Source organism: Anguilla anguilla, chromosome 14 (genome assembly GCF_013347855.1).
Source record: "Anguilla anguilla isolate fAngAng1 chromosome 14, fAngAng1.pri, whole genome shotgun sequence".
In the NCBI taxonomy this organism is placed as follows: domain Eukaryota; kingdom Metazoa; phylum Chordata; class Actinopteri; order Anguilliformes; family Anguillidae; genus Anguilla; species Anguilla anguilla.
This window is the reverse complement of record NC_049214.1, coordinates 11,014,763-11,039,245: the sequence shown is the minus strand read 5'-3', so window position 1 is coordinate 11,039,245 and position 24,483 is coordinate 11,014,763. Positions and strand designations below refer to the sequence as shown.

Genomic DNA, 24,483 nt, shown 5'->3' with positions numbered 1-24,483 from the left:
GAAATATGTACACAGTAAGTCCTTGTCAAAACAACTGCAGTAGAGTCACAAGGAATTCAGAGGCCAAATTTCAAAGACTACCAATTTATTATTATTGAAAATAACTTATGAATGAACGTATGAATGAATATTTATGGAACAGACCTCGGCGGATCGGATCTTGTGTGGATTCAGAGGTCTTTCATCGCTGTCACATTCTACTTCTGCTAACCTGAGCATGTTGTACACGGTATCACCAGTGACCTGTATGATAGGACAGACACAAGCCCATCCTCAACAATATCATGCTTCTGCTGTGAAGAACACAAGAGTAATACCGTGGTACATTCACCAGACACTGAAGACAACGGCAAAAGCCTGGTAACTGCCAAATCTAAGCACAGTATTTACATCCTATTTTTAGCATGAAACAAACCATGTCCGGTTGCTTTCCGTACAAATAGATAATTCTTTTCACTGAAGTAAGCTGTTTGTGTTTCAGATCTGACCACCAAGTGCCTTAAACAGTAGGCTTGAGAGCAATGTACTGCTGAAATCCAAACACCCAGAAAAGGTGCACTAGCCTGAAAGAATATTATGTGCTAATAGTTCTCAAACTCCCCAAAAAACATTCATTTATATTTTACTAGCCTTGACGAAGGCTTCAGCCAAATGGCATACGCATCTCTGTATGCGCTGTTGACTTGGGTACTAATAAATAGCATAGTTGAAGTTTTTTTTTTTTAATTATTAAATCAGCTTTGCTTTGCTGTAAATGTCTGTACAATTCCATAATTCTGACTGAAACTGAAAACTATAATCAGAGACTGTAAAAGCAGATGTTCCACAACAATGCTTATTTTATAATATTTCATACCTTAGATGGGTTTTCTATGTTCAAATTACATGTACAAGGCACAATGTCAATGAGACAACTAATTGCAGGGTCAGTGTTCATGTTCCATGGATTTAAACATTTACATCTACAGCATACTCATCATTATAGTAAGGGAGTATCTTCTCTAAAATTACAGTTGCAGATCAATGAACTGTTCAGAATTTTAAACCTGAGTCCAAACTTACACCTTTGAAAGGTTATTTATGAATGTTTCTGTCAGGCTGTGGCTGCAAACAAAGGAAACATACAATGCATTCTTCTGAAATGACACACTCAGGAGCGTAACCCACCAATGTAGAAAATATACCCTGATACTCCTTTCAAGGATTACAGAAATATACATGGGCAGCATGTCCTATAAAATATTTTTCGGTTTTTGCAGCATGGGGATTCATCCAGCTATTAAAACTCAGATGGGTTTAAATACCTGAAAAGCTTTTGCCATTGCACACTGCAATGCCTTTCCAGCACAAATTCAACATATGCTCAAACCTCAGTGTTCCTACAACAAAAGCCCAGCCCAATAACTACTCCAACATCCCATTTTCCTTATGCTTTTACCTTTCCAAAAATAGTATGCTTGTTATTGAGTTCATCTGCGCGCCCAAGAGTGAAGAAAAATTGGCTGCCATTATCGTGAGGCCCTGCATTTGCCATGGCAACCAAACCTCTCCTGTTGAAGCGCAATCTGGAGTGGAACTCATCCTACAGGAAGAGAGAGGGATAAAAGAAATGTAAAAATATACTTCACTTGTACTGGCCTTTTTAAATGGCAAAACTCATAATTAGCACTACTCAGAGCTTTTGCAACATTGTTCAAATAAAACTTTATAAGTGGCATCATGAAGAAAAAAAAAAACCTGATTTTTGACATCACTGCTCATTCCAAGACATATCCATGACAGAAGACAAAGGCCTAAGTCTGTCAACGTTTATAAAGGTCAACATTTGAAAATCTGAGATACAGTATGACAGTATGAAAAGATGCATACAACACCTACAATATTTATGGAAGGTCAAGATATGGATTATTTATGCACTGAAACAAGCATGAGACTGAGATTGTGATTGTTGAGGGTTTTACTGTTGTGATGTGAATCTATATTGATAGATAAAATGTTGATAATGTGGCACCATTGTATAACATAGCATAACTCTCGAGGGATAAAAATACAAACTTTCATTAACATTTTTTGTATGAAATGAACCAAGTGGAGTATTTATATGGATATACCAAGCACAGACCAAGTAAATAAACTATACTAAAGAACTATAATTGATCTATGACTATACAATAATTTATTGTGGTTTTTATTATAATTTTGAATAGCCAATTGTTTCTTTCCTTCCAGCACATAATTAAGGGTCATCTTGATATAAGCAATTCACTTACTGACATTTTTAAAAGTAATTTACAATACATATGCAATTAATTAGGTTACAATTAATATTCAATACTAATTTCACCTCACATTATTATATTTTAACATTAAGCAGAAACTCCTATCTAGAGCAACTTACATAAGTTCATACTTAATGTTTTAGACAAAAAACAGAATATAAAAAACACTATACATCTCAAAAACATGTAGCTCTTGAGTGACCCAATCGGCAAAATCACTTATCAGAAGTGCAGCTTGGCCCCTTAACGTTGCAGGTTTTAGCTCGGCTTCAGAGAGAGTGGTGGGAGGGGATTAAATCAAAAATAACCAAGATTACTTTTACATAAGTTTCTCCCAACAGTACGCCAGCTGCACACAGGTGAGGCACTGCCATTCAGATATACACTTCTGCTCCAACAGGTTCTAGGTCTGCCCAGTAACGCTGCCTGTCCTGTAAAGTAGCCACTGACTCGAAGGCCAGTGCATTTGATCCGAGCATGTGCTTCAGCTGCAGAGCTCTTCATGTGCAGGAGAGTACAGAGGCAGGCTAACTCAAGTGGCACAACACACATTTCATTTCAAATTGGGTAGGTTCAGAAAAAAGGGAAAATGTGCTTATAAAAAAGAAAAGCAATCTAATGATTCAAAGGCTGTTTAATGTTAGCATCCCCAGGAAAATAATTTGCGGGACAATGACGTAACAATGTGGTTTCATTAATTAATTATTAATGATTACCAGACCTAAGTCAAATACATATTTGTATTTGTTTTGGATTCAAATAGCAGTCCCTACTAAATGTAACTATGAGATAGCAGAGATATGAGATAACTGACTGAATGAACACCATGGAGCCATTTGTGAGATGCCAACACACACAAACTCAGTGGTCTATTTCCTGGAAACTCAACTTAGTGGTCTATTTCCTGGAAAGTACCATCTACATCAGGGGTGTGCAATTCCGGTCCTGGAGGGCCGGTGTGTATGCAGGTTTTTGTTTCCACCAATTGCCCTGGTTAAATGAGCTGACTGACTGTGTAAACCAACACTGGTTCACTTGTAAATTAGATCACAGAAAAATGTTTCAGATCGGAACACAAGAACAGTCTTTGGCTGTCATTCACTTGCTTATCAAGGAATGAGACGGAGTGTGGCACAGTGGGTAAGGAACTGGACTTGTAACCGAAAGGTCGCAGGTTCGATTCCCGGGTAGGACACTGCCGTTGTACCCTTGAGCAAGGTACTTAACCGAAATTGCTTCAGTATATATCCAGCTGTATAAATGGATACAATGTAAAATGCTATGTAAAAAAGTTGTGTAAGTCGCTCTGGATAAGAGCGTCTGCTAAATGCCTGTAATGTAATGTAATGAATGAATGAATGAAGCAAAAATGTCAGATGGCGTAAATGTTATGGCTAATTGCATAATTCAGGCCAGAAGTTGGCATGAGAACCAGAAACAGATATGGCCCTCGTTGCCCACCTCTGATCTACATGATGCATGCACTTAAGGTTCAATGCATATTGCATTTATTGGATAATAGGCTTGACTGTCTGATTACATGTCAGCTGTGCTGCAGATCTGGCACCTGCAACAGTGAATAAGCATATAATGTCACAACAAGTCTACAGTGGAGGGGGACGGGTGCGTGCAGGTGCATAGATAATTTCAGAATACATCTAAATATAAAACGCATTCTATTACTGGGATGACTTTATAACCAGAAGGCATCATTTTCCAGAAAGACAGCTCTTTCACCATGCAACAAGGCTTTGGTTAGCTGCTACAATGCCCTCTAGAAGGTGTTGATGCATACTGAAAAGAAACTGTGCAAATAAACACTCTCTCACCTTGAATGGACGTCCATACACAGACTCCCCACCGGTCCCTGTGCCTGTGGGATCACCCCCTTGAACAATAAACTCTGGCACCACACGATGAAATATTGTGCCATCATAGTAACCTGCAGCAAGAAGCGAAGCATCAGCAGATGTGGACTAATGTGCCACCTGTCTGACAGAGCCTTAGTAAAGCTGCAATTGCTTTATTAACTTTCATTTTGATAGCATACAATGTATAATTGTCCAAGTTATTTTAGCATGAAGCACCAAGTGAAGCAATACAGGGTTTGGGATTACGCTCAGGCTACTTACCTTCCATACAGAGCTGAACGAAGTTTCGACATGCCTTTGGTGCCTCTTTAGACCACAGCTCAATGTCAATGTCACCAGCTGATGTCTTCAGCAATACCTGGAGAAGTACAACACTTAGCAATCTAGTAACACACTGTGCACTTTACACTGACTGACGCAAAAAAAACCTAAATACATTCAGCCAGCTAGCAACATGCACATACTCTCTTTCAGCATTTGTGCAGCTATACTGCAACGAATATGCATTGGCATTTTGCTTGTCGCCAATTATTGTAGTGGAGCTAGGGTTAAGTGCTAACAATGTGTGCAAGGGTATCATACTGAGGGATTACCATATGAATGGACAATTCATTAGCGAGCGATCTACATTCGCTAATTGGGAATTTAAGACTATTATGTGGGCTAGCTTGCTTGCTAGCCACCTACCCACCTTGCCGTTTGTCGGTGGCTCCTGGATGTATATGTTACTCATTTCGTCGTTTGTATATGCTACCGACAAAGCGCTCTTTTAACCTGATAATATTTTTAATCCAGTTGAATACAACAATTTACTGCATGCAATTTAAAAAATTACATTTCCCTCCACGCTCCACAACACAACTTGCTCAAACGAGAATCTAACTTCCGGTGGCGGTTCTAAACCGTTTCAAAATAAAAGCACAGTAAACTAAACAAAGACACAGAAGAAGGAACTCTGACGTACTTCTACGGTTCTTTGGAATATCTGGACAACTGTACATGACTCTTGTGAAAATGGGCTTTCTATTTCCAAGAAAGATAACGCAAAATGTTATAAGTTTGGTAAAAGTGTCATAACCTTATCAATTGTGCGCTATTTTTAATGGATGGTACAATTTAGAATGTGCCCCTTGAGATGTGATGAAATGGAAAAGTATTTTCCAGTGAATAAATTAGATCTATCTATTTCTTATAATTTATATCTATAACTTTCACTCAGAGAGGTCAGTGAAAACATATGGACTGTCCCCTTCGAAATTGGCGTGAAATGGAATACTGTGAAATCACTGTTCACGTCGCTTAAATTCAAGTCGTGTGAAGTGTTACATAATAAGAAATCCCCGAGAAACAAGTCCAGGGTCAGACGAGCAAACAATCTAACTAACGTTGATTTCGGGCTGTTCATGCAGTAAAAATCAATGGTTGCTTCTGAAACAAAGGTGAGCAGTTTTGTTGACATCTAGTTCACTTCTTGTTTAACACGCAGAGTGCATATAGCTGGCACGGAACATACGTTTGATGTTTCTCATCGGGCATGTTTTGTAGATGCGCTGTCGGGAAGTTTTGAAAGTGGTTTGACGACACAAGCAGAAGACTAAGGATAACTGCATGGCTCTCCCAGGTAGCTATTTAAATAATTCCAAAAACAAATAAACTGTCGATGTGCCCACCTAACATAATGGGATATTTAAATAATGAATAAGATTGTTACGAAACAGACTATCGCGCTTTTCTTTTGCCAGAATGTCAGCGCAGAGCTTCCTTTCTAGAATTCTCCATCTCTCGATGTGTCTGTGATGGTGAGATAGCGGGAGTTTGAAACTAACTGAACTGGGGGTATACTACGAAGGAACCCCAATGTTTCTTTCGTTAGCTAGTTTCACAACACTTTAACAACCGCAATCAGGCGTATCACGAAGGTGGTTATCAACTTGCTAAGTGAATACGGGCTCTGTTAATCGAGTTACACACGTTCTCATGAATGTGTCTGTGTCGTCATAAATGACCCTATAGCAGTAGGCTACAGTATGAACCGTACTCGAGTAACGATATCTGAGGGAAAAAAATACTGATATGGACGGATACAAAGAACATAATACAGTCATAATTTCAAAAAGTAACACTGTTGTCGCCAACAAAGCCAGGGACAAAAATAGCTAATAGTGTGAATGTTAGTTAATATAGCCTACCTTATGCACCTTACCACTGCAAATAAACAAGTAAACACTCTCACTAATTGTCCTACAGTTTATTTCTAATGTGACAACTGCTCATTCTAGAACTCCTAAACATTACACTTGGTACACGATGTTTAAAATATTTCCTGAAGCAATCACACCGAAGTTTATTCATAAACGCAACAATTATTGGACTCAGGCCAGTGTCCCATACTTAAGGGAAGTAGATATTGACGCATAGGATTCAGCGATTAAATTCGGTATGTAAATAATTGCCACCACCCCGAGCTCTACGGGATCCTGCAGGAATATTGATATCATTTTCCAGGTTGATTGGTCAATGCTTTTATGTTTCAGTCCGATAGCCTGAACATGCAGCCGTAAAGCGTAAGTTACCAGGGCGATACACCCCGATTTAAAGCGAGTCTGCTCAGTGATACGGAAAACACAGGGTTAAAGCTTAGGTTAGCTCTCTCTTCTTAAGTACACTCCTCTGCACTGTTACTGTAACGCTATTTAGGCAGCTTGCTTTGTCAGCCAATTCACAGTATTCTTTCGTGTTAGTTATAGTTGGTACTCCATCCCGTCTAAGGAAATAATAACCACGAAGTCCCTCTCTCGCAGCTGTGTTTCTTGCTTGGTATTTAACTTAAGTTTTCTGTTTAGATAATGATTTCGTAATGAGACTCCAAATAGGGACGCTTAGAACTTATTTTTCTTTTTGTTGCTGAGAGAAGTCAAATTCATAATTTTTTTCCCCACGTGCAAGTTAGTTCAGGTTGACAGTCAGCCAGGTTGACAGTCAGCCGGGTTGACTATTTATGTAGCCTCAGTGATGAGCTGAAATGTGGTCACTATATAGATTTGCCATAAACCTTGATCTAGATCTTTGCAGGCTCTTAATATAGAGCAAAACTCTGTTCAAAAATCATTTCTGACTTCCAAATGGCTCTTTTTTTCATTGCAGGCCCAAATAAGGATAACATCAGAGCAGGATGCAAAAAGTGTGGTTACCGTAAGAAATCCTTAATGCATTCCTCTTCAATCATGTGTTCAGCAGCTTTTCTCACACTCAAAGCACTTTTCAGTAATAAGGGGGCAACTTGCCTCAACCAGCACCAATGTGTAGTACTTAACTGGGTGATGTGTGGCAGCCATTTTGCACCTGAACGCTCACCACACATCAGCTGAGGTGGAGAGGGAGATTTTGGGATCTTTAATGACCACAGTGAGTCGGAATCTCGCAGGACCAAGTGAGAACATTATGTATAATCAGGGTGTATCCAAGCCTGAAGACCATATTTGGAAACGCACAGATAATGCGTTGCGTTTTTTCTTCCCGATATTGACAAATGGGGAAGGTGTCATAGACTTGCGAATGCAAAAGATTCGCTTTCAGGTATTAAATGTGAGGGCTTTATTTCATATTATGTTAATTTGTCCAATTACATTTGCTCCCATAAAATGGTGGGGACTATGTATAAAAAGGGCTGTAATTCCTACACTGACCACCTGATATGGGTGTAAATACCCTCAAATTAAAGCTCACAGTTTGTACTTTAACTGCATATTCATTGTTTTATTTCAAATCCGGTGTGCTGGCTACAGAGCCTAAAACAAATTTGCATTTACTGAATGCTGTCCATTTTTTTGCACAAAAACTTGAGTAAATTTAGGAGATTAAGTTTATTAGTCTGTTGATTCTTACCTCTTTTCTCTCATCAGTTCTGAGTTTTTGTATCTTCACGTGAATACAAATATATGTTTTTTCTTGCTTTGAATGTTAAGTAAAATGTACTCATTTAGTAAAATACATAATTCACAGATTAAGATTAAACATATTAATCAGAACCGTGACTGCAGCCTTCGTTAATCCTAACGATGTGGATCCCGTACACTGTTGCTGGCTGCGCAGCAAAACCTCTCATCTCGACCTGGAATTGTTGCCATGGTGCCCAGTCAGGCTCCTGCCTCACGTGGGGTTGCGTTTGTGTCGGTCTCCCAGCGGGTCACCTGACGTTTGAGTGTCGGAACTTTGTACGCGTGGACCCGAGGAAGGACATCGTTCTGGATGTGAGCAGCACCAGCAGCGAGGAGAGTGAAGAGGAGCAGGACGTTTCACAGGACAAGCTGCCGGGCAAGGGTAAGAGCTGCGAAAGCCTGCGTAGAAGCTGCCCTCCCATTACTCTCTTGTCTCATATTCTCCAGAGTGCATTTGTATGTACTTAGTGTAAGAAGTGCAAACATTCACACATCTCCTCGTGCAATTAAAGTTCAGACAATTAATCTTGCGGATGGTAATGTAGGTGTCCCACATCATAGATGTGACCTTGCCATCATGAACATCAGTCCTACAGTTTATACATTTTTGAAGTGATTTTTCTGTAACTGGACCCCGGATATTCTGCTTACAGCAGTGTTTATTCCTGTGTTAGGTTTTTTTTCAGACTTTTCAGCTGTTCATATGTTCAGGTTTTAACAGTTTATAGCATTTTGCCAGTGCAATCAATCAGTGCTATTTTTATTTTATCCAATATTCTTTTCTTGGAAATGGAATCAAAGCAATTTTGTTTTGCTGCAGGTTCCCAAGAGGATTCCGGGAAAGCACAGCACAAAAGGAAAAATAAAGACAAGTCTCACAAAAAGTTACGAAAGAGGTAACTATTTGATAAAATTGTTCGTATGACCAACCATCACCTGTCAAGCTATTGGCTGATGTTAACTGAGAGACCATTATCTGTGTCCTAGAGATGTAGTCTGGGCTTAATTTATTCACGGTTACTAGGGTTGAGTTGGTGCCCTGCTAGTTCACTGCAGCTTACCAGTTGTTTGAGACTGTTTAATTTAATGCATCTATCAAAAAATACCACCCTATCATATAATCTCAAAAGCAGCAACTGACCATTAACCACTGCATCTGTGCTTAATGCTTAAAAAGTCGTTTGACAAGGTAAGCTGGTCCTTTCTCTTCACCATCCTCAACCATTGTAGATTTGGCCCATATTTCATCATCTGGATAAAAATACTTTACAACTTCCCCAATGCATAAGTAATTACCAGTGGACACTTTTCTAAACCCTTCAATCTACTGAGAGCTACCAGGATGCCCACCCTCACTATCACCATTATCACTATCACGGTCAGCACTACTATTCGCATTTTCGTAGAACCCCTTGCCACATCCATTAGAAAAAAATAACAATACAACCAAATCATCGAACCAAATCATCCATCCATCCATTATTTGTACCCGCTTATCCTGGGCAGGGTACTGGAGCCTATCCCAGCGTGCACTGGGCGAAAGGCAGGAATACACCCTGGACAGGCCGCCAATCTATCGCAGGGCAGTAAATTATAATTGCTAGTAAAAATAAAGTTGACCTCCAAAGAGGGTGGTGGTGGCGGGAGATAAAAATATATAAATAAAAAAATTTTTTTACAGGAAAACGCATAGCCCATATTTGATCTCATTTGCGAAAGGTTGGTTTATCTGCTTAAAGGAAAACATTTCTTCACCCTCTGTTCAGTCCATGTGTTGTTACTTATGTTTTTGTTGTAATAAAACCAAAGATACATAGATTATGTAAGTTAATAAAGGTACCTCTTTAAACCCTGTTGTGGTCGGCGTAGCTGAGACGAAGGCCCTGAAAGGAAAAGGCTTTTAGCGCATTTTCATCAGAGCCCTGTCTGCCACGCTTCTGCACAGCGGCACTGAGCAAACGTCCGGGGGACACTTACAGATGGCATTGAAATCCCAAATAGATATCAAGTGGACCCGTCTCTGAGTCGCTAAGAGCTTCTGTAGAAGTTTTTTTTTTTTTGAGGTTGTTGCCCTTGTGGTGGTTTTCATTGATTTTTTTTCTTCATACCCCCCCTAATGGGTGACTCACAAGCGTCTTTCTCTGACGACATAATAGCTCTGGAGCTCTTTACGGTGTTGTTCCTTCTTCCCGCAGACGTAGCAGGTCTGTTGTTAGCATTCAGGGGACTTATATGGAACACTGTGATAAGACGTAGCTGAAGGATGCTGTGCCACAAGCACTACTCTGCTCTGCACTGTTAGAGCCAGATTTCACACAAGGAGTTTTTAACACTTGGTCATCAGGTCGGCACCCATGGAAAAGCATTTGGTCAGCAGAGGACATCTCCTGGCCTGACACTTTTGTGTGACATGTATTTGTTGGTCGCAAAAGTACCAAACAAATGGACAGCGACTTTTCATTTCAGGTTTCGGGGGGGCCTCCCAGTTGATGCCAGCACTGGGGCAGGAGTCCTCTATGTAGTGATGCACCCTGTGCTCCCCCAGTCAAAATCCTGACCGTACCAGTGCCAACTAAGGCTAACGGTCCTGCGTAATTGTTCATTGCTTTGTATGCGGAGGGAAGACTTCAGTTGACAAGTTGTCCCGTGACTCTTTGCACATTACATCTCCTCTAGCTGGTCAAAATTCAGTCCTCCAGTATAAAAATTGCACACCTCATCCGGTGGACTGCAGAGTGAAAAGAAACGGTGGCATGTCACACTTCGTCCACTTGTCTGCGCTCTCCCGAATGAACAGAGGACCACGCAGCAGTGGGACAGGACAACGCGTACCGCAGGGAATTCCGCTAGCAAAGTCAAGTAAGGGAATCGGAAGAGCTATAAATGGGATAAAAGAAAGGAAAGTAGAAAATACACAGCCATTAGATTTGACGTGATTATAGGCACCATCACCGGTCATAAACCCAGTCATCTTGGTAATTATGTTTTATACAAATTATTGTATTGTAGAAGAACCCCCTACATGACACTTTTAGGCCCTTGGCTGGAGAACTCATCCACACTGTTGCATGATGTTAGAAGTGATTTTGGGCGGTATGTGACGGGTATTCTCTCAAGGCTTTTTTTAAACATAGGGAATGCATTAGGCCACATGATGAATGCCAAAGGGCAATGTGACTCAGTTGATGATGCGAGTCTTGTGTGATTGGAGACACTGTGTCCCTCTCCACAGGGCATACTCATCAAGCGATGATGAGGAACGGAGCAGAAAGAAACACAAGGGACACAAGAAGAAGGGGAAAAAAGAGAAGAAGGAGAAGAAACAACACAAGAAAGAGCACAAAAAGGCGGAGAGGCATTCCTCCTCATCTGACAGCTCTCAAGAAAGTGACTGACAGGAAAGCAGTCCAATCAGAGCTTTCTGACCTGAAGTTAAATTAAAGTCTCGATTTGTTTTCTTTTTCTTTTTTAACAGGCATTAAATGCAGCGTTGAAATGGGTGTATGAATAAAATGTTCACATCACTGATTAATTGAAACATGATTTGGATGTTCTTTGATTAATTTGCCCGTATTTACAAATGCCTGTATTGGTCTCTATGCAGGTCATTTATAATGAGATGAACATCCCGTTCTTTGAGGGGACACATTCCCGTGCTATTTTTTGGTTTGGTTGGTTAGTATTGGTTCTGGCTTTTTTTTCCTTTGTTCCTAGTCAGCGCCAGTGTCTTCTAATCAAAGATAAATAATTCACTGCTGATTGCATCTCTGAAGGGTCTCTTGTAGTCTTCTCGTTAAGACAGACTGAAAGAAACCACCTCAAGCCATCAGTCGTTAATTTATAGGCAGAACAGGACAATTGACTAATGCTAAAGCTGTAAATAGTTGATGTATAATGAGCATTTATCAACAGTAGATACAACCTTGTATACTTAATTTCTTTTTTATTTTTATTTCAGAGCATTCTCTAAAGAGTCGTTGTACATTGCTTTACATAATCACATTTGTTTTCAGCTCTAGCACACGTCTGTTGAGTAAACATGATTTGAATATTCCTGATGTACTTCCCTTCTATGCTGAATTCTGTTTCTCTGCTTCTTTTGAAAACGCAATGTTATGCTAGTGGAATAAACACCTGTATTGCAAACTTTTTAAAAGGCTGTGCTGTCTATTTTTGTTACTTGATTTGCCACCCAATGCAGATCGTGTAAATGCATCTCTCATTGTTCTTATTTCTTGATCTCTGGGCTATTTGACTCTCTGAATTGCAAAATATGGGAACTTTACTATGGAGGGGGCTGACAAACAGAAATATTGTCCAACGTATTTGAGACCCTGAAGGCAAGACCAGTTTTAGGTCAGGATGCATTTTTTAAGAAGTGCTCAATGCAAGCTAAAATCATTTTAGTCCATAGCATGCACTTCATCAAAAACACACAAAATGCATTTGGATTACATGCCCAAATGTGTTCATGTGGGTTTTTGCAAAGTATTTACTTGCTCTTGTCACCAACAGTAGCCTAAGAGTGCCTATGAGTGCCTGAACCCTCATAGTTTATGATGTACTGAAAGCATTGAATTGCATCCTTGAAAGGTTTTCACCAATGCATTCTATGAAACACAATTGTTTGTTGCCAGAGACTTCACCTACGACAACAAAACACTCCAGCCCAGAGAGTATCACACAAAAATATTTTTTCACACATTTTTATGCCACATCTTTGTTTGTCTATTCAGTCTTGAAACCCTCTGAGGTGTGAAAATGACATCAATGACGTGTTTCATCCAGATAATTCATATAAATTTAGCATTCTGTAGAGTAGAATTTTTTTTTTAATTCTTTCTTTTTACAAATTTGGCACCCAACATGAGGCTGTACATGTTCAATTCCCACCCTAATTTTGCACATTCAGTTATCTGCAAGCACAGCCATGTTCATGCTGCCAGTACAGTTCTCTGAAACAGCAACGCTTGCACAGAGTGGAGTCAGAGGAAGATCGTAATATGCCACTTTAGCATGTAGCCCAGTGGTGCTCGATCGACCACCATGGGTCAGCTAGATAGCAGTGACCCCTAACTGACTGAAACCTCCCATAACCTTGGCGACAATAATCAGAATTTCTTTTGATGTTATTACACAGGGCTTGTTCTGCTCGGCACAAATCACATTTAATGGCATAAATACGCACAATATGATTCCAGTCCCCTCTGTATGGTGACAAGGACCTGAGAAATAGTTTTCATCCGACTACACTTGTAGGAAGGGCACCTTCATTTGGGATGATGAAATATAATTAGTTTAGCACCCTAGTAATGGCTTGGTGTCTTTTGAGTGCATAGTACAATTAATGTGGAGTTCAACTGACTGCACGTGGTAATGATCCTACAGCTGATTGCCAATATGTTATTTAGCTAACTGCATCAAACACAAAGTTAAACTGAAAACTTTTGTTTTTTTATTTGAATTTTGACAAAATACATACTCAGTACTCAAAACTAATAAAACAATCCCATAATTTCAGATGTCCCACAGAATGAATCTTACAGGTACTCCAAAACTGTATTGAAACTCACAATTTTTACATTTATCTATATTACAGTGATGGCAAAGAGAGGCTTTATGATCATGGATGACTTGTATGAACCAATCAAAGACTTTGCTCTCCAAATAAAACTATTATTGGTCCAAATCAATCAGTGATATGTAAGCAATTGTAGGGTTCATTAAGCTTCACTCAAAAGTCACAGTTCATTGATGACCATGATATGCACTTTTGTACGTTGCTTTGGATAAAAGCATCTACTAAATAAATGTAATCTAAACGTAATGCAATTGTATTATTATGCTACTGCATGTTATAGACAATGGCATTTTAATTAATACCCATCTACAACAACTGAACCTTTCACTGATGACAATATCTGTGTGTGTGTGTGTGTGTGCGTGCTTGCGTGTGTTTTAATATAACAGTTATTATATCAGTTTACACAAGAGTTCACACATCCTGGAACCGCAGAAAGTCTGAACTGCAGTGTTAATTATTTGTTGATTATTTATATTAGATTTGGTTTATTACGTTCGTATCCCCAACCGGAGTGACAATAGCCGTTTCACTCTCTTGAATTCTTTTCCCCAGTCTGGTTGAAGGGTCTTCCCCATCTGTGCAGTTCTGACTTGTGGTGCTACTCTGTGTCACATTGCCTTTTGAAGCTGCAAGCACACAAATAATAATACATTAGAATGTCTCTTTCATTATACTCAGGCCTCAACATGGACTCAGCAGAACGCAGTGAAAAGCATTCTGATGCAGTCTATCAGAGACCATTTTTAAAGATGAGTTCTAAAAACTACTGTTCTGTTTAATAGCTGGTGTAACTGACTTCCCATAGTGTTGCCTTTATACAGTATCTTTCCCTGCTTCATTTCATTCAGAGCTGTTCCAAGAATTCAGTTTGATTTGATTGTCTTCCCATTTGAATCAAGTAAAATGTGTTTATCAATAACTCAGTGATAACCCAGGCCAGAACTGATTGTGATGAAATATATTATTAATTAGTTTGTTTACTTATTCGTCTATCTGTCTGTCTAAGAGCTGCTTTGTGTTTTAGTACAGTGGGCTGAACGCAACCTTAAGCTTACTGTTGATATCATGGAAAAGTGATGAGGAGAGTGCATATAGTACAGGCAATTCAACAAAGGTAGAGGCAGTCATTACAGTGATCCTCATAATTCAATGGCAGTTCATTATCCCTTGTAAAAATGATGTGTCAATTATAAGCAGGTTGTAGCCAAAGCAGTTCATTTTCTGAACGGTAACCACTGTCACTCCACTGGAATAAATCAGATTTAATTGTGTTGATGTTCACTTCAACAGTTTTCTTCTGGAGTCAATCATGAAATAAATATCAATACTATGTATACAACAGTGTGATTCATGTTGTTGAAATACTTTCTTTTCATGCATTCTTTGTCACCTTTTTTTGTTTTCTATGATGTACACTACAGAGTGCAGCTGTTTGGTGTATCAGACACCGCTGGTGCAAGGATTTTGCTCTGCGCCTGGTCTTATTGTGGGGGCCGAGCACACCTTTCTCTGTGGAGCCGTCTAGGATGTGCAACTTGAGTCCGGAATCAAACCGCCGCTGTGGCTTCTTGTGGAGAAACAGGGCGCAGAGGACGCAGACGCTGACGACGAAGGCCAGGAGGACAAGCGCCGCGATAGCCAGTCCGACCAGCGCCCCGATACTGAAACAAGTCGGTACAGGCGAAGCACGACATGGTTCCTGCATCAACTCTCACATTTTTTAAACACGCCTGCATGCTTGTTTATCTTCCAAGCCCCCTCAACCCGCACACACACACACACACACACACATACACACAAGTACACCATCCTATCAAATACTTCCAGCTTACTGTCTTTAAGCTGTAACTGAACAACAACAGGAAATGCCAAGATTCAGGGGGAAAATACTTTAGTAGTTTGACCCCAGTTTGTGTTTTGGGCAGACAGTATCTTCATGTATCAATACAATTCAGAGCTACTGGTCCGGAAGCCAGTTAAAGTTCACAACGATGAAGTGCAGAACCAACTTCTTTTCTTCTTTGTCCAAATGTATGAAATGAAATGTGTTGTCTGAAATAAAAGCACTCAGATGCTACCAGTGAAAAATCATATTATTTATAAACTAAGAAATATAAAACTAAAAACATGTTTCTGTCACAGCAACCTATGCTACCTTTCACTTTCCCCCCCATTTTACTGCAGATGTAAAATGTTTACAAAGAGCCATTTCACACTCTCATGCCCCCCTTTCTGTTCAGGCACCTGTGCTGACCTGCTCCCTTTAAAATCCCTTCACTCACCTCAGGGTCCACATGTACGCATGCTTGTAGGGGAAGTAATTTCCCGGCTCACTGCAGCAGTACTTCATGTCCTCAAACCCACAGCAGAAAATGTGCTCGGGGCTGTCTGGGTCCAGGGGACAAGTGAAGCGCTCCACAAAGCGGATGTCATCACTGTAGTAGCCCTCGCAAACATGTGCCTCAGCCATCCTGAATGGGGGTACGAGGGGGCTCGAGTCTGACCAGACCGATGAGGATATGAACCTGGTGTTTTCCTTCCCACCTTGCGCACAGGATGTGTAGCCAGCTGGGTTTATCTCTGTCTCAGGGTACTGAATGGGGAGGAGGGCACTGCTGTCATCAGAGAGGTGGGCTTCCATATGTTAAGTTTTTTTTCTCACACTGGGGAAATTTTACCTCACTCATTAGATTTTTGTGGTTCAGGTTCAGTTCATCCATTTTTTTCTATTGTCTATTTTATGTTTTTTAAAAATCTCTGTTACAATGTTTCATCAAAAAGGGCTCTCTCTCTCCCTCTCTCCTCTCTCTCTCTCTCTCTTCTCTCTCTCCCTCTCTCTTCTCTCTCTTTCTCCCTCTCTCTCTCTCTCTCTGAGTGAGGCACAGCTGAGCACTGTTCTTATTAAATGTCATCAATTCACCTTGCTTTGAATTTTAGTGGAGAATGTAAAGTGCCCTTGTTTTTCTTAAGAGAGACCAAAAGGAGAAGGGTACATGTTTATCTGATTGGATTCACATAAGTAGTTCCCTGCATAACATGCTTGAACATAGCATGCTGAAAAACAAAGGAGGGAAAAGATGTGCTTATGCTGTCTTGTTTTTTCCAGAAGAACATCTGAAAAAAATGACTGGTGTGTGTGTTCAAGTGTTGGCTATCTTTAGTTCAGATTGGTCAGGTCATTCAGACGGAGTCAATGAAAATAACAAGCAATTAAATACGGAAGAAAAATGTCACTGCAGAATCACTAAGTATCCAAATGATGCTTGTTCACAATCTATTCCTTGTGTGCAATTTCATATTTTTTAATCTTAACATGTGATTAGATAGAAAAGATAAGGTGTACAGGAAAAAGCAGACTGTTCATGTCAATATGCCTGAGCAGTGAGCATCTTTATATTGCACATAATTCAATTTCAAATTATTTAATTTCATTGCAATAATGACACTGTGAATTGGTGGTTTTAGACTCTGGACTGTTAAGCTCTGCTTTGACATTTCTCTATTTAGTATGCTTAGAACAATAGAGAAAATTAACATGATAGACAAAATGTCTGTACAGAAAATGTCATGCACTTACAAATGGTAAAACATTACTTTAATTAAAAGCCTTTTGTCAACTGTTGCCAAGGCAGCAAGAAGGCAGTGTTGACGAACATCTGACTGACTCATGCTAATTGTTAGGTAAATACCAGACCTAACAGCACCATGAGAGCACAGGTGCAGAGCTGTGATTCCTCAGATGAGTACCTCTGAAAGATCCTTTGATCATGAGTCACATAAAGAGGAGAGTACAATGTGACTGACCCCCATTGGACAAAGCAATAAGTCTCTCTCTCTCTCTCTCTCTCTGTCTATCTATCTACCTCTCTCGATATGGCCTGATACATAAGCATGTAAAATGCATTAAATGGGCACAGTGACACAAAAAGATCCACTTATCACTAAGGGAAGAGCATAATAATGATAAGTAGATGGGATCCATCCATAGGCTATATTGATAAAAACCATTTGAGTTGCATATAAAAATGCACAAATCTTAATTCACAATGCATGAAGATTTGGATAAAATATTAAAAGCATCTGATTTAAAATGAATAAATGCAATAAATAAAAATAATACTACTGCTTATAATAATAATAATAATAATAATAATAATAATAATAATAATAATAATGTATTTATTCATTTTAAATCAAATGCTTATAATACTTCATCCAAAAAATCATGCATTGTAAAGGAAGATTTGTGCATTTGCTACACAAAAATATGGCAATAGGATCTGACTGCTGACCTAATCAGCTGCACGCTCCACCACAGTAGGTGGCGGTAATGCACCTCCCACCCAAGTTAAAAACAAACACCATCGAAGAAGAAGAAGCGTTTCCACCAGTGACGTCAAAGTTCAAAATTCGAAATCATGGCGTCTGAATCGAGTAGTGCAGAACTGAAGAGAAAATTAGATGTTGATGAAGGAAACGGCGGCAATGCTGAAGACGAGGAATGGGTTGGGCCGATGCCCATTGAGGCGACACATCAAAAGAAAAGAAAAGGTTAAAACAAGTGTTTATATCCAAAGACTAGATTGTAATTTTGGTATATAATTAACCGGCTAACGTTAGCTAGGTAGCACACTACTGTCGTGACAACTCTGTACTAACAAGCATGCAGCCTTTAACAAATGTGAGTTACTTAACATACAGAACAGTGCGATCTGAACCATATTTGTGCAGGTACGCACGAGTTGTCACTGATAGCGCTATCTAGATGGTTAACGTTGTCTAAATGTTTCAAATAACTTAACGTTATGTTACCTACTAGATAATGTGTTTGCATAGACTAAGACACCTCACTAGCAAAAGATTAGTTGGCTACTAACGTTGGGTAAATTCGGCTATTATACAAATTACTTTTCATTTGTTCGCTAGTTACTTTCACGCTGGCTGGATACATTTCGAATGACCTGTTTTGTATTTCCGACAGTGCTGGACTATGAGCGTGTGTACCTGGACAATCTTCCTTCTGCAGCTATGTATGAACGGAGCTACATGCACAGAGACGTCATCACTTATATTGTCTGTTCAAAGTAAGCCCTGTTTATATTCATCGAGGCGGCACAAAGATATTTGCCAGCACGGTGCCTTTTATTTGACCATTTATTTGACGGTTGATGTATGCCTTTTGTTACTGATTTTGATCTTGTCCACCAGCAGTACTGGTAAATCAACAACAGCTGCAGGACTGTAGTTTTCTGAATATTTAATCATTTTCTTAGTCAATCCATCCGTCCTGGCTATGGGTAATTCTATAGTAGCTCCAACTGTTTAGTTAATTGGGACAGAATGGAAACTACTCATGGAATAGTATTCACATTGACATTAACTTTCAAGGAAAAACTGACACTTTGGCTTACAAGCTTTTTCAGATTTAGATTTTCAGAATAGGAAATGTTCATTTTTCTGTTACTCTTCCTCTAAACTGACAGGACTGACTTCATCATCACAGCCAGTCAAGATGGCCACGTCAAATTCTGGAAGAAAAAGGAGGAGGAAGGAATTGAGTTTGTTAAACACTTTCGCAGCCATCTAGGTGTGTCTTTTGTGTTTTTTTTTATGTGGGGTAAACTTTGTTTAATTTACAAGTAGAAGGAGATTACTGGAGACAGTGATGGATGTTGTGTCTGTGTGCTTTGTCCCTCAGGGGTGATCGAGTGCATTGCAGTCAGTGCAGAGGGCGCTCTGTTCTGCTCTGTTGGGGATGACCAGGCCATGAAAGTGTTCGACGTGGTCAACTTTGACATGATCAACATGCTCAAGTTGGGGTAAAATCATGTCTCTTGCTACTGTGAGTTTTAGAAGAGCAGCCAGAAAAGTGGCTTTGGAGAATGGCAGTTCCCATCCTAGAAACAAAATCTGAATTTAAGGGGACTTTGTATGTATAAAAATTAATTTAATTTTTTCTTGCGACGCAGCTTCCATCCTGGCCAGTGTGAGTGGATCTACAATCCAGGTGATGCCATCTCCACGGTGGCCTGCTCAGAAAAATCAACAGGAAAGATATTTGTGTATGACGGCCGGGGAAACAACACGCCATTCCACACGTTTGACAAGATGCACTCCTCCCCTCTCTCCCAAATCCGCCTGAACCCACGTTTCCGGGTCATAGTCTCTGCTGACAAAGCCGGCATGCTGGAGTATTGGACTGGCCTTCCCAACGAGTTCAAGTTCCCCAGACAAGTGGACTGGGAATTTAAGACCGACACAGACTTGTATGAATTCGCCAAATGCAAAACCTATCCCACCAGCCTGGCCTTTTCGGCTGATGGCAAGAAAATGGCCACCATTGCCTCGGACCGCAAAGTGAGGATTTTCCGATTCCTGACTGGGAAGCTGATGAGAGTGTTTGATGAATCGTTGACTGTAAGTTATTCCTCAGGATAGCTGTGTGTGCACACTACACAACTATAATGCTGCTGCAGGGGGGGCATGCAGCCTTTGTGATTGCATGTGAAAGTACGGAATGCCTCATCTGAGGTCATTAGAAATGCACACACATCATAGGTTTTCAATCTCTTTTTAACGACACATTAGTTCACACTTTCTTATAATTGATTTTTCATTTTGTATTTCTGCTTTATTTTTGTAGCTCTTCTTATCATTTTGTCTCTATTTTATCTTTAACTGTTAATTTAACCTTTATATCATTACTTTATATACATTCCAGTATATACATTTGTAAATTATTTAACTGTACAGAGCTTTTAATAATGTCTTTTTTAATAGTTTGTTTTATGATCTTTTGCAAATCGCTTTATATTGTTACAGTTTGCACAGACACAGACAGTTGTCAGTTAGGTGGTCACACACAACGTCCATTAAACACTAAGGCTTTCATATTCAATCCGATAAAATAACACTGCAAAGCTGTGTTTGCATGTGACGCCTGGGCTGGCTTACTCTGAGCTCTTTCATCCTCTCAGATGTTCACCGAGCTGCAGCAGATGCGGCAGCAGCTGCCTGACATGGAGTTCGGCCGCAGGATGGCCGTGGAGAGGGAGCTGGAGAAGGTGGACGGCATTCGGCTGACAAACATCATCTTTGACGAAACCGGACATTTTGTCCTCTACGGGACCATGCTGGGCATCAAAGTCATCAACGTGGAAACCAACAGGTAACCGGAGATGGAAACCATGGTGTGATTGTGGCAATGCTTTCATCCAATAAATGCTGCAGATTCTATTGGAAATCAGCAGAATTTGAGCTTTTACATTACATTACATTACAGGCATTTGGCAGACGCTCTTATCCAGAGCGACGTACAACAAAGTGTATAACCATAACAAGTGTGTTGAAAACACACTTAGAGGGACGTACAGTACCAAGCGCAGGGAACGACCGCGTAGTTTAACTTGGACCCTGTAGGTTAATATAGAATATATTTAATGCAGCTGTTGACTCAAATTGGACTGCCTATAAAATTGCTGATTTCAAAATTAAGCCAAGTTACAACAAACAGACGTAACCATATGTTTTACTCAAACAATAGAAGTGGGACTGAGAAAAAATAATTAAAATAAACCCAATGGAAAATAGTGAAAAATTATGGTACACATGATGCTTAAATGGAAACTCCACGGGAAAAGTTTGAACTCAAAATGCAAAAAAGGTAAATTTAGAATGCTTATCTTTGGTTTCCTTTTTAAAATTGTTTACTTATTTGTTATTCATTTACAAATTTATATCAGAAGACTGAGGCACAAACACAATGGAGCACTGTATAGACAGGTCTGCTAGCACTCTGGCACCATAGTCTCCCTTTTTCCAGTGAACGTTTCCTTTATAAACACTAGCCACCACTCAGACGCTTATCCTTAGCACAATTCACAAACAGCCATTTCAAAAGAATTAATTAAAATGTATCTTCATAGAGCCACCTGAATTGCTTTGAGAACCAATCTGGTGCAACAGAACCCAATGCCATTCATGTATACAACACTGTTTTGTACAGTGTACAATGCATTTTCTATATAGCTTTCTTGAATATGCTTCATTCAGCATATCACGTACAAACACCTTTCCGCCCTATCAAAAAGCATGTAGCATCTTAATACATGTTTAAAAGTTACGTGGAAGAAAAAAGAAACCACATCTCACATTTTCTTGCCCTGATTAATTTTGTGGGCTGCCTGGTCGTCCTGTATGCTTCCCTGTGATCTGACTGGGACAGCTTGATCCGCACCTTTCCTTGAAGCCCCTCAGTCAGTTTTGGGTTTATGGAAGGTCCCCACAGGTGAGAGGATTGTTAGCGCATGTTGAGACGCGTCACTCGTGCCCCCTCTCACAGATGCGTTCGGATCCTGGGAAAGCAAGAGAACATCCGCGTGGTGAAGCTGAGCCTGTTTCAGGGCATCGCCAAAGCCACGCACGCCGCCCCCACCATTGAGATGAAGGCCTCAGACAACCCAGCCCTGCAGGCCGCCGAGCCCGACCCCGTCATCTTCTGCACGGCCTTCAAGAAGAACCGCTTCTACATGGTGAGACGCGTGCTGAAGTTCAACTGAAACGCTGCTGCATTTCCTGCACAGAGAGTAAAATGTGCTTTCCGTTTTGTATACAAAACATAAAATGCACTTTGCATTTCATGGTCAAAATGTTAAATGTGCTTTGGATTTTGTCCACAAAATGTAACATGCATTTTGGATTTTGTCCAAAAATCCATTTTGAATCATTACAATACCATTTTAATATAATTACCATATTAAATAGACACAAAATGCCCATGAAACATCCTTTAATTTTGCATTGCATATACATACTGTAGCAACTCTGTCTGGTCCATTTAAATTTTCTCTCCTGCCCTGCCTGTTACTTGCAGTTCACCAAGAGGGAGCCTGAAGACACAAAGAGTGCTGACTCAGACAGGGACATCTTCAACGAGAAGCCGTCCAAGGAGGAAGTCATGGCGGCCACACAGGCCGAGGGCCCAAAGAGGGTGTCGGACAGCGCCATCATCCACACCACCATGGGAGACATCCATATCAAGCTCTTCCCTGTGGAGTACGTAGTCTGCTGTGAAGCCACACCCATTGACACTAAAGGCTGAAAGGTCATCGTTCTAAAAAAAACAAGCAATATAAGAGGCATTCAAGTATACATTTCTAGTTTTTTTTGTGGTATTGTTAAATGTGATCATTTTTTTGCCCAGACGCATGGCTCATAGTGCAATTATAGGGGTCTTACTCATCGTTTATCTCTCTTCAGATGTCCAAAAACGGTGGAGAACTTCTGTGTTCACAGCAGAAATGGCTATTACAACGGTCACATATTCCACCGTGTCATCAAGGTAAGGTGCGTCTCCCAGAGAGATGCTGCTCAGCGGTGTCCTATCGGGTGCAGTGCATTTGGTGCTGTGTTTGGAGACCCTTGTGGGTTGGGCTAAAGGATACCTGCGTCACCCCCATACAGGGCTTCATGATCCAGACGGGAGACCCCACGGGAACAGGGATGGGCGGAGAAAGCATCTGGGGAGGAGAGTTTGAGGACGAGTTCCACCCTACGCTGAGGCATGACCGGCCCTACACGCTCAGCATGGCCAACGGCGGCCCAGGAACCAACGGCTCCCAGTTCTTCATTACCGTTGTCCCCACTGTAAGAGCAACGTTTTATTCCTTGTGTGTGTGTGTGTGTGTGTGTGTGTGAGCACGAGATTTGTACCTCATAAAAATAATTTGATGTTTTTTCTGAGCAAGAAATGGGAGTAAGTATTTGTACAATTTACTGAAAGGAGGTTCATTACCAGTTTGTAGAATAGAAATCCTGCATAGTATTTCTTTAACAGTTTAACATATTTCTATGTAGCCCTGGCTGGACAACAAGCACACAGTGTTTGGGAGAAGCGCGAAGGGAATGGAAGTCGTCCAGAGGATCTCCAATTTGAAAGTTAATCCAAAAACCGACAAGCCCTACGAAGACATCAGTATCATAAACATCACCATCAAGTGAACAGAAGAAAAGGCTGTTTGGATTTCTTTCTTTTTTCTTTTCTTAAGCGAGTTGAATTGAAATGTACAGTATGCAAATAATGAGCGTAAAGACAGAAATGCCTTTAGATGTAGTCTACATCTGTTATCTTGACTTTTTAACTTCAGTAAAGATTATTTCCTAATATCAGTCTGCTTCCATTTAGGGGAAACCATTAGCAAGCTGTGTGTGTAATGAAACACTTATCATGTTCGTTAGTTATTTAATAGCATAATGTTAATTATGAATGGTATAGAAAAGAAATGAAGTCCACAAGTTACAAATGCTTTAGATGAGCACTGTGCTTTGAGGGGTTTACAGAAGTTATGCTGTTTATGGAATATTATTCACAAATTGACATGGAATATTATTCTGTTTAAGAATGGGAACTAAATTCATACATGCTTTTTAAATAGGTACAAGTACAGAAGTAAACATTACATAGCAATGATGTTGTATAAGGATAGTATCAACTCAAACCGACACTTTGAATTTCTTAGAAAAAGCAAAATGATGGTTTTCAGTACAATACACTCAAAGACCTAATGGTATAAAACAAAAATTGAACAAATTTCTATGAAAAACACTAAAAATTAAAAGTAGGGCTGGGCCTAATGCATCAATCCATTGTATTTCATAAGCTGTCAATGCGCAGAATATAGTATTCTTTAACGGACCCTGAATATTTTGTGCCAGAAAGGCACAAGTGTCACCTTTCATTTTGCCGGAGGATTTCTATTGTTTCATAACTGCAGGTAAGCTTCCCCAGTACCTCCACTCCCACCCCCCACAGA

The 24,483-nt window shown here is 40.1% G+C and overlaps 4 protein-coding genes across 6 annotated transcripts in view; 2 read left to right on the top strand and 2 right to left on the bottom strand.

Annotated features, from left to right (window-relative positions):
* cwc27 (CWC27 spliceosome associated cyclophilin) overlaps positions 1-5,377 on the bottom strand; it is a 54,117-nt gene extending 48,740 nt beyond the window's left edge. Inside the window, exons 1-5 of one of the 3 annotated variants that reach the window (XM_035391255.1) lie at positions 4,842-5,377; positions 4,412-4,508; positions 4,109-4,221; positions 1,439-1,582; positions 145-243 (exon numbers count right to left, since the gene is read on the bottom strand). In XM_035391255.1, coding sequence (XP_035247146.1) covers positions 145-243; positions 1,439-1,582; positions 4,109-4,221; positions 4,412-4,508; positions 4,842-4,883 — 495 coding nt within the window. In that variant the 5' untranslated portion in view covers positions 4,884-5,377. Of the gene's footprint in view, positions 1-144; positions 244-1,438; positions 1,583-2,596; positions 2,749-4,108; positions 4,222-4,411; positions 4,509-4,841 lie in introns of those variants that run through there. The other 2 variants (XM_035391254.1, XM_035391256.1) reach the window with 2 other exon arrangements.
* A 312-nt stretch (positions 5,378-5,689) lies between these two features.
* Positions 5,690-12,239, top strand: srek1ip1 (SREK1-interacting protein 1). Its single transcript, XM_035391259.1, has 5 exons — positions 5,690-5,771; positions 7,295-7,342; positions 8,333-8,470; positions 8,909-8,984; positions 11,321-12,239. Exons 1-5 carry the CDS (start codon positions 5,759-5,761, stop codon positions 11,481-11,483), a joined length of 438 nt encoding a protein of 145 aa, XP_035247150.1. The 5' UTR covers positions 5,690-5,758; the 3' UTR covers positions 11,484-12,239.
* LOC118212854 (protein shisa-like-2B) lies at positions 12,105-16,332 on the bottom strand. Its single transcript, XM_035391258.1, has 3 exons — positions 15,955-16,332; positions 15,176-15,333; positions 12,105-14,298 (listed from the first exon to the last, which is right to left on the bottom strand). The coding sequence occupies exons 1-3, from the start codon at positions 16,311-16,313 to the stop codon at positions 14,147-14,149; spliced, it is 669 nt and encodes a 222-aa protein (XP_035247149.1). The 5' UTR covers positions 16,314-16,332; the 3' UTR covers positions 12,105-14,146.
* A 1,717-nt stretch (positions 16,333-18,049) lies between these two features.
* On the top strand, positions 18,050-24,047 carry ppwd1 (peptidylprolyl isomerase domain and WD repeat containing 1). The gene is made up of 11 exons (XM_035391249.1): positions 18,050-18,223; positions 18,654-18,756; positions 19,156-19,259; positions 19,371-19,491; positions 19,642-20,089; positions 20,650-20,840; positions 22,014-22,203; positions 22,545-22,726; positions 22,931-23,012; positions 23,135-23,317; positions 23,528-24,047. Exons 1-11 carry the CDS (start codon positions 18,091-18,093, stop codon positions 23,669-23,671), a joined length of 1,881 nt encoding a protein of 626 aa, XP_035247140.1. The 5' UTR covers positions 18,050-18,090; the 3' UTR covers positions 23,672-24,047.
* The last annotated feature ends 436 nt before the right edge of the window (positions 24,048-24,483 follow it).

Coding starts and splice junctions, on each gene's coding strand:
- LOC118212854 (XM_035391258.1), bottom strand. CDS start 16,313: ATGGAAGCCCACCTCTCTGATGACAGCAGTGCCCTCCTCCCCATTCAG. Junction 15,334..15,954: donor GCGTACATGTGGACCCTGAG/GTGAGTGAAGGG, acceptor GACTTGTTTCAG/TATCGGGGCGCTGGTCGGAC. Junction 14,299..15,175: donor AGACGGCTCCACAGAGAAAG/GTGTGCTCGGCC, acceptor GTGTGCTTGCAG/CTTCAAAAGGCAATGTGACA.
- ppwd1 (XM_035391249.1), top strand. CDS start 18,091: ATGGCGTCTGAATCGAGTAGTGCAGAACTGAAGAGAAAATTAGATGTT. Junction 20,841..22,013: donor ATCAACGTGGAAACCAACAG/GTAACCGGAGAT, acceptor CCCCTCTCACAG/ATGCGTTCGGATCCTGGGAA. Junction 23,318..23,527: donor TCATTACCGTTGTCCCCACT/GTAAGAGCAACG, acceptor ATTTCTATGTAG/CCCTGGCTGGACAACAAGCA.
- srek1ip1 (XM_035391259.1), top strand. Junction 7,343..8,332: donor ATGCAAAAAGTGTGGTTACC/GTAAGAAATCCT, acceptor TCGGTCTCCCAG/CGGGTCACCTGACGTTTGAG. Junction 8,471..8,908: donor GGACAAGCTGCCGGGCAAGG/GTAAGAGCTGCG, acceptor GTTTTGCTGCAG/GTTCCCAAGAGGATTCCGGG.